The 8,262-nt window shown below is 54.1% G+C and overlaps 1 protein-coding gene across 3 annotated transcripts; it reads left to right on the plus strand.

The window, feature by feature from the left end:
- The first annotated feature begins 463 nt into the window (after positions 1–463).
- On the plus strand, positions 464–7,626 carry QPCTL (glutaminyl-peptide cyclotransferase like). 3 transcript variants are annotated; one of them, XM_027620145.2, is made up of 7 exons: positions 464–730; positions 1,207–1,350; positions 2,135–2,416; positions 3,856–4,008; positions 4,095–4,194; positions 4,713–4,829; positions 6,843–7,626. In XM_027620145.2, the coding sequence occupies exons 1-7, from the start codon at positions 521–523 to the stop codon at positions 6,986–6,988; spliced, it is 1,152 nt and encodes a 383-aa protein (XP_027475946.1). In that variant the 5' UTR covers positions 464–520; the 3' UTR covers positions 6,989–7,626. The 3 variants fall into 3 exon arrangements, with proteins under 3 accessions (XP_027475946.1, XP_027475947.1, XP_027475948.1); XM_027620146.1 differs by having other exon boundaries at positions 471–730; positions 4,713–4,883; XM_027620147.1 differs by lacking the exon at positions 6,843–7,626 and adding an exon at positions 6,323–6,380 and having other exon boundaries at positions 471–730.
- The last annotated feature ends 636 nt before the right edge of the window (positions 7,627–8,262 follow it).

The following is an 8,262-nucleotide window of genomic DNA, read 5'->3' on the forward strand; positions in this document are numbered from 1 at the left end:
GGCACAGGTTGAAAGAAGAAAAGGACACCCCATTCCAAATGCCCGCCGGCCCTGCCTTCGGGGGCGCGGCCTCCGCGAAGCCAATCGGCTCCTCGTTTCAGGGACGGACAGCGCCCCTTTTCCTTCAGGGTCTGTTCTATTACGTGTCTATTGATCTTTCCGACTCCGAGTAACCAATCCTTTGCCTTTACACGGGAGAGGCGTGGACCTGCGCCCAGGTCCAATGTTTTCCACGATCAAACATTTCTCACTGGCTTCCTTTCCTCCGCTGAGGCGGAGCCTACCCCTTTCGCGCTCCCTTTTGGGGTTGTGCAACCCTCAGGGGAACCAACCCTAAAAGCCCCAGGGAGACAAGAAGGCGTGTTCTCGGAACGAGAGTCCCCATTGGCTTTACTGATCGAGGAAGGGTGGGGATGGTGCCGCCTCTCTTATTGTTCATTGGTCCGGTGATTCCATGGGGTGGGATTTGGCTGGGCCTAAACTATCCGCGGTCCCGGACCGGTTTCTGGGCGAAGCTGCCATGCCTTCCGGGGGCCGCGGGCGGTCCCGGCTACGGCTCGGGGAACGTGGCCTCTTGGAGCCACCCTCACCGCCCAAGCGCCGCCTGCTCCCGCGGGCGCACTTCTTGCCCCTGCTTCTGCTGTCCCTGGCCGTGGCCTCGGCGTTCTACACCATCTGGAGCGCCTGGCACCGCCAGACTGAGGAGCTGCCACGGGGCCGGGAGCTGCGGGTGAGGCCGGGCAGGGGCACGGGCACCGCGCGAGCCCTCATTCCCCGCCTCGCCTTCCCTGAGGTCTCAGATTGACGTGGCTGTATCGTATGGCTCCAGCCGCAGGTGCTGCGGTCTCCGTCGTTAGAGCGCATGCTCGTTGCTAGCGAACTGAGGCTTCGGGCTTGTTCTGCAATAGGTGGTTCTCCCTAAGAGGAAGGGTCTGGAGTAGTAGGACTTGGGCGTTCTGGGTTCCAATCTGAAAGTCAGCTATTTGGAAGAGTCCTTCCTCTGTCTCGGCCTTGATTTCCCCATCAGGACTGGGGTGGGCTGGACCTGATGGGCTTAGAGGGACTTTTCCTGAGTCCCTCGGCTGGAGGCTCGAATTAGGAAGAAGAACCGGGGTTTCTTAGGGGCGATGGCGTCCGGGTTAGGGTCGGAATGAGGGTTGCTCTCACACTCGGCTCTTCTCTTTCCCTATCCTACCCCCTCCCAAGGGCCAGTTGATCGGAAGCCTCCCCGAAGCTCGGCTGCGGAGGGTGGTGGGGCAACTGGATCCACACCGTCTCTGGAACACTTATCTGCGCCCCCTGCTGGTTGTGCGGACCCCGGGCAGCCCTGGCAATCTCCAAGTCAGAAAGGTAAAGGACCCCACCTCCAACCCCTGACCCTCAGCCTGCCAGGGAATAGGAAATAGGCATTCTGCCCAAGATCCCCCAAGCAGCTAAAATGCAGAACTGGGGCTCTGACTGGAGCTAATCTGAATCTAGTGTCCCACGTTGGTAACCACTAGGCGGTATTGCCCTTCATACTCCCCCCAAAAGCTTACTGTGTGCTAGGCAATAGCTCTTTGAGGTGAGCACTGATGTAATGCTCACTATGCAGATGGAAACTGAGGACCAGAGCGGTTAGGCATTTTGCCCGAATCCCACAGCTAATAAATGGTATACCTAGGGTTTCAACCCAAATTTCCGATTGGTTCCAGAGCTGGCACAATGACATCTCTATATTGCTTCCCAGAAAGCATCCAGTCATTTGAACACTTACCCCCTGAGTTCAGATCCCACCTCAGCCACTTGGAGTGTGACCCTGGACTAGTTTCTTAACCTCTCTGTGCCTCAGTTTCCTCATCTATGAAAGGGAGCCATCGACAGTGCCTATTCCTACAGGGTTCCTAGAACAGGGCTTGGCACACAGTGAGTGCTATCGAAGAGTGAGCTGGGATTAGTCTTGGCATCGAGAGGCAGGGTCACGACACACCTGGCACTCAGTAGACCCTCAGCAAAAGCGTGTCAAGGAAATGATTTAAACCAAAGTGGGGATTATGAGTCAGCCCAACTGCTCTGCATGGCTCAGGTCACATGGCCCTTCTCCCAACCTCCTCCCCAGTCCCCACCCACCCTCCCACCTCTCTCCTGCCGCTAGTTTCTGGAGGCTACACTGCGGACCCTGACTGCAGGCTGGCATGTGGAACTGGACCCCTTCACGGCCTCGACACCCCTGGGGCCACTGGACTTTGGCAACGTGGTGGCCACGCTGGACCCAGGGGCTGCCCGTCACCTCACCCTTGCCTGCCATTATGACTCCAAGCTCTTCCCATCTGGTTCGACTCCCTTTGTGGGGGCCACGGATTCGGCTGTGCCTTGTGCCCTGCTCCTAGAGCTGGCCCAGGCCCTCGACAGGGAGTTGAGTAGAGCCAAAAAGCAGGTGAGGAGTGGGTGGAGGGGTGGGAGCCTGGGACTGCCTCGACCCTAGTCTAAACCCCCCATCCTTCCCTGCATGGACTTATCTTCCTGCCTCCGTTCCACCACACACAGTCACAGGGATTTTCCCTCCTCCCCTGAATGTCAGATCCTGTCTCTCCTCTGCCCAAAGCCCTCCCAGAGCTCCTACCCCGTTGCAGGCATAAGCGAGAGTCCTGATAGGGGCCTCTGAGTTGTGCCCTGTTAACCTCTCAAGTCTCGTCTCCCACCCCTGTCCCTCCTCACTCCACTCTAGCCACCCACCTCCTCAGCGTTCCTCAGACTCACAAGGCTCGCTCCCGCCTGAGAGCGCGCGCTCCTGCCGTTTGCTCTGGCTAGAATGTGCTTTTCGCAGATACCTTCCTGGCTGGCTCCCACCCTTCGTTCAAGTGTCCACTCCGATGTCACCCCCTCAGAGATGGTTTCCCGGCCGCCCTGAAAGAACTCCCTGTCACCATCCCAAGCATTTCTGGTGCTTTATGTAGATGTGTTTGTCCGTCTCCCCACTAGAACAAGCTCCATATAGGCAGGGATTTGGCTGCTTTTGTTTTCTGCTGTATTCCCTGGGCCCAGAAGATTACCTGGTGTAAATTAGGATGTCAAGAGAAATGTGGGGAATGTATAAATGAAAGAAAGCACAAATCCCCTCCTGCTTCTCCCTTGCTCAGGCCCCTTCCGTGGCTCAAACCCCCTGTAACAAAGCCCGAGTCCCTGGTATCTGCTCATCCCTCGGGCCTCTTCACAGAGCTCTCTGGCTCTGGTGCCAACCCTTGGCCGTATTGCTTCTTGCCTGGGAACACTCTCCCTGCTGCCCCATTTTGCCAGGCCAGCTCCAGCTCACCTCTGTGCAAACGTCCCTTCCCAGCAGACCCAACGTGCTCCGCAGGCCAGGTTATCCCCAACTCCCTTCCCATGCTCTTTTAGAACCCCAGAGTTCTTGGAAGCATTCGTCCCAAGTGCATTTCACTGCATAATGATTCGTTTGTGGGTCTGTCCCTTCTGCTATTCTGTTTTTTTGTGTTTTTTGTTTTTTGTCCCTTCTGCTAAAGGAACCTAAAGAATAACAATAATAATCAGAGCTGCCCCTTCTTAGTTACTGTATACCAGGTGCTATTCTAGGACCTGGATTCGCATCCTACCATATGATTAGAATTGTTATTAACCCCATTTTGTCATCTGATGCCTTGAGAAGTTAGTAACTTACCCGTAACTGCCTGGCTACAAAGTGGCTGAGCCAGGATTTGAATCCAGGTGGTCTGGCTCAGAGTCTGCACTTCTGGCCCCCACCCTCTATGAGTGAGGAGACCTAATTTGCGCTATTCAGTGGTGCAGGTAGGCAGGAAATGTGGATGGGTCGAGGCCGAGGGCTGGAACCAAGGCGGCCCTGACCCCCGGCTCCCACAGGAAGCCCCAGTGACTCTGCAGCTGCTCTTCTTGGACGGTGAAGAGGCACTGAAGGAGTGGGGGCCCCAGGACTCCCTCTATGGCTCCCGGCACCTGGCCCAGCTCATGGAGTCTGCACCCCACAGCCCAGGCCCCACCAGGATCCAGGCTATCGTAAGACCAGGGCCCCACTGGGTTCCAGCGAGGGAGGGAGAGGGCAACGCAAAGTTGGCGAGATCCCACCTGGCCTCTCTCCCTAGGAGCTCTTCATGCTTCTTGATCTCCTGGGCGCCCCTAATCCGAACTTCTACAGTCACTTCCCTCACACGGCCCGCTGGTTCCATCGGCTGCGGAGCATCGGTAAGGGTGAAGGTGGGGGCAGGCACCAGCCTGGGATGCGGGAGGGAAAGCCTGGTGGGGCAGGTACCTGTTCTCTGAGGGGTCATCCAGCCTGCCCTCCACCTCCCTACTCTCTCTCTAAGGCACTAGGGCAGAAACACACAAAGATCCCACAGCAATCAAGTGCAGTGATTCCACACAGTCTCTGGGGTCCAATAGCCCTGGCTTTGAATTCGGGCTCTGCCTCTTCCCAGCTGGGTGAACCTGGGCAAGTGGCTTCATCTCTCTGAGCCTCCATTTCCTATCTGTAAAATGGGCACAATAGTAACAATAATAGGGGTGTCTACCTCCTAGGCTCAGAGCGAATAGAGGAGACTGGGAACACAGTGAGCCCGTGGAAAGGGCTGGCTAATTACATCCTTGTGGGGAGGTAAAGATTAGTTCTTTACCCCCAGGCCTCCTGCCCTGCCCTGATCTGTGTGCAGGAGAAACTTTGACCCTGAGGGGGCTGACCCTTGCTCTCTCCCCACCACCTCCAGAGAAGCGCCTGCACCGCATGAACCTGCTACAGTCTCATCCCCAGGAAGTGATGTACTTCCAGCCTGGGGAGCCCCCTGGCTCTGTGGAAGATGACCACATCCCCTTCCTCCGCCGAGGTACTTGCTGGGGGGGAGGGGGAGCAGGGGCTCGCAGCATCCAAGGGACGACAGGTGGGACCTGGCCCTGGCCCCTTCCTAGGGTCGGGGACTGGGTGGCAAGTTGCTGAACTTCTTTGTGCCTCAACTCTCTCATCTGTAGAATGGGAACACTAAGAGCCCCTATCTCAGAGTTGTTGAGGGGACTGAATGAGCTCATACACGTAAAGACGTTGCTTGCACAGTAAGCCGTCAGAGAATGTTAACTACTACTGTTGGTGCCTCAGTGATCACAGATTCCAGTACTTGTCTTTCAAGGCCCTGGGAGTGCTGCAGAATCAGGAGAGGAGCTTCGAAAAATGCCCAGTTGCATTTCAGGTGTTTTTCATTTCACTGAACCACAATCTTGGGTCTCTGCGTTATTTTTACAAAACTCCCAGATGATTCTGTCGCACAGCCAGGGCTGAAGACACTTGGTAGAGGGGTTCAGAACATAGGTTTTAGAATCGGACAGGCTGGGGCACCTGGGTGACTCAGTCGGTTAAGCGGCTGCCTTCGGCTCAAGTCATGATCCCGGGGTCCTGGGATCGAGCCCCGCACTGGGCTCCCTGCTCAGTGGGGAGTCTGCTTCTCCCTCTGCCTCTCCCCTCCAGCTTGTGCTCCCTCTCTCTCTCAAATAAATAAATAAAATCTTAAAAAAAAAAAAAAGAATCGGACAGGCTTGGGTTCTAACGTCTACCACTTACCATTGGTTGACCAAAGGCAGATTACTCAGGCTCTCTGAGCCTGTCTCCTGCATTTCTTCTGGAAAACGAAAAGACACATACATACATACGAACACACCTGTTTGTGTATATTCGTAATCACGGGGTTGGGAGGATTGAATGAGATTAGGTAAAATGCCTTCTCACGCAGTGCATGGCATATATATAGTAAGTGCTAAAAACTGCTTTTAAAATTTTTACTCTCTAATTTACTCATTCCATAAATATGCCATTCCTGACAGTGCCTTTAGTGATTCTTTCAGTGATTATTTCCCAACGCAGGTCCTGGGCTGGGTGTCCGGGATACAGTGATGGGCCATAACCTGCCTGGGTCCTGTCCAGTGTGGGGAGGGGACAGATATTTAGCGAATCTTGACAAACACAGAGGGAAGTGCTCGGAGGATGGGAACCCATCGTAATGCAGGGATTAGGAACACAGACTTGGAAGGCAGGTGGCCCGGCTTCAAATTCTCACTGTGCTGTTTACTTAAGGCAGGACCTCAGGCAAATCACTCTGCCTGCCTCTGTGCCTCGGTGTCCTCCTCTATAAAATAGCGGTAAATATAGGATTATTGTAAAGGATTACTGTAAGGGTAAAATGGTGTGTGTGGCCTTAGCTGAGGGCCTGGAATAGAAGGGCACCTGGCTGGCTTAGTCGGTAGAGCATCCGACTCTTGATCTTGGGCTCGTGAGTTTGAGCCCCACATTGGACGTAGAGATTACTTAAAAAAAATTTTTTTTTTTTTAAAGATGCAAGCTATGGGGCACCTCGGTGGCTCAGCTGGTGAAGTGTCTGCCTTCTGCTCAGGTCATGATCCCAGGATCCTGGGATGGAGCCCCACATGGGGCTCCTTGCTCAGTGGGGAGTCTACTTCTCCCTCTGCCTCTGCTTCGCCCCCTGCTTGTGCTCTCTCTCTCTCTCTCTCTCAAATAAATAAATAAAATCTTTGGGGAAAAAAAAGTGCAAGCTATCAATAAAGAGAAAAAGAACCTAATAATAAACCTGGCAATATGAGGTCAAAGACATCTTTCCCTTCTTCTGGTCTTTGCGTAATCCACTAGGTTTTGAGTTTCTCTAGTTTGTGTGAGAACAGTAGATATTCTGTATGTATATTTTTAAACTAACATGTTGCCCTCACACTCTTAAAATCGTCATTCAGAGTTCTTCAAGTGCTTTTCTGGGTGGGGGTGAAGGCAGGTTTCCTCAGGCCCAGGGCTAGGCTCCTGGGTCAGCCATCGGCCTGAACGAGCTTCCCCTCTCTCCTGCCAGGGGTCCCGGTGCTCCACCTCATCTCCATGCCCTTCCCCGACGTCTGGCACACACCCCACGACTCTGAGGCCAACCTGCACCCCCCCACGGTACACAACCTGAGCCGCATCCTCGCTGTGTTCCTGGCTGAGTATCTGGGGCTCTAGCCTCCGTAGCTGACTCTGAAGGAGAAGTGCCCGGCCAGGACACGCCAAGGACACATGGAACCAGCTCAGGCCAGGATTCCCCGGGGTATGCTGCCTTATCCTTTTCTTTGGTATGAATTCTACTTGCGCTATGATTGGAAGACCCACTTTCCTTTGACTATCTCAGGCTGCCACTCTTTAAAGACATGGAAGAGACGAGAAGACTGTGGGGGCGGCAGCCGAAGAAATAAGAGCTTGGACCCCGTCCTGGAGGAAGGACTTGGTCTGAAGGTTTGCAGGGGCCAAAGGCTGTTCTCAGTTTTATAGTTGGCACACCTTGGACTGGCATCTGGACCAGCAGCACCACCCCACCAAATCTCTGTGGCTTATGTTTTTAGGTCCATGGATTGCCGTGTGGGGTCCACAGAGGATGTGCTTGGAAGCAGGAACAGAGGAGGTGGAAGCCAATATTTGGGAACTCGAGTCAGCCAGACCCAAGGGCGATGAACCAGTGTTTCTGTGAAACATATTCTACAGAATTAGCTTAACTAGATGTTGCATGAAAAAGGGGATCGAAGATGTGGGGTGAGAAATGAGTTTCTTCGTTGTGCAATGTGAATTTTGAAGAGTAAGGCAGAATGCAGTGTTGTTTCCCCAAAGTATTTCAAACGCGGAACCCCTTTATTGGGAAGCTCCTAGAACTAGGGTACCTCAGAAGACACCTTGGGAAACGCTAGGTTTTGACAGTTGGGAGTGTATTCGTGGGAGGAATGAGTAAGACGGAGTCACTGCCAATGAGTTCTACCAAACCATCCCTTCCCTTTCACTTGGGGGTAGAGGAGTGTGAGATGGTGCAACTCACTGCAACTCTTAAGTGATGGCTTGAGGAAGTACTTCCGAACTCAGCTACGGTTCAGACTCAACAGGGGGTGCTTATTAAAAAATGCAGACTCCCAGGTTCTACCCCAGACCTGCTGAATCAGAACTCCGGGGAGGGGCTGGGACTCTGTAACGAGCACCTGAGGGAGTCTCCCGATCAGCGAAGTTGGGGACCTGCTGTCCTTAGGAATACAGTGTGGTGCGTTCCCCGCGGCTTAGCAAACCTACTCAAAAGAAAACCATAAAATAGGGGGCGCCTAGAAAGGGAGACTTCCGCCGGGCTCCGTGCCTGCCGGTTTTGTGACTTAGATGGAGCCCTGGTAGGCAGCGGGGAGGCCAGGCCAGGATGGAGAGCGTGCAAAGGTGAGCACTGGCCTTCCAAGCCAGCTTGGGGCTGGAGAAGACTCAAGAGAACT

The sequence above is a fragment of the Zalophus californianus genome, chromosome 17 (assembly GCF_009762305.2).
Source record: "Zalophus californianus isolate mZalCal1 chromosome 17, mZalCal1.pri.v2, whole genome shotgun sequence".
In the NCBI taxonomy this organism is placed as follows: domain Eukaryota; kingdom Metazoa; phylum Chordata; class Mammalia; order Carnivora; family Otariidae; genus Zalophus; species Zalophus californianus.

What these genes read in the sequence shown, in the direction of transcription:
- QPCTL (XM_027620146.1), top strand. Translation starts at nt 521, where the DNA reads ATGCCTTCCGGGGGCCGCGGGCGGTCCCGGCTACGGCTCGGGGAACGT. An exon ending in TGAGTAGAGCCAAAAAGCAG is followed by an intron (nt 2,417 to 3,855) that starts GTGAGGAGTGGG and finishes CGGCTCCCACAG; the next exon opens with GAAGCCCCAGTGACTCTGCA. An exon ending in CAGCATCCAAGGGACGACAG is followed by an intron (nt 4,884 to 6,842) that starts GTGGGACCTGGC and finishes CTCTCCTGCCAG; the next exon opens with GGGTCCCGGTGCTCCACCTC.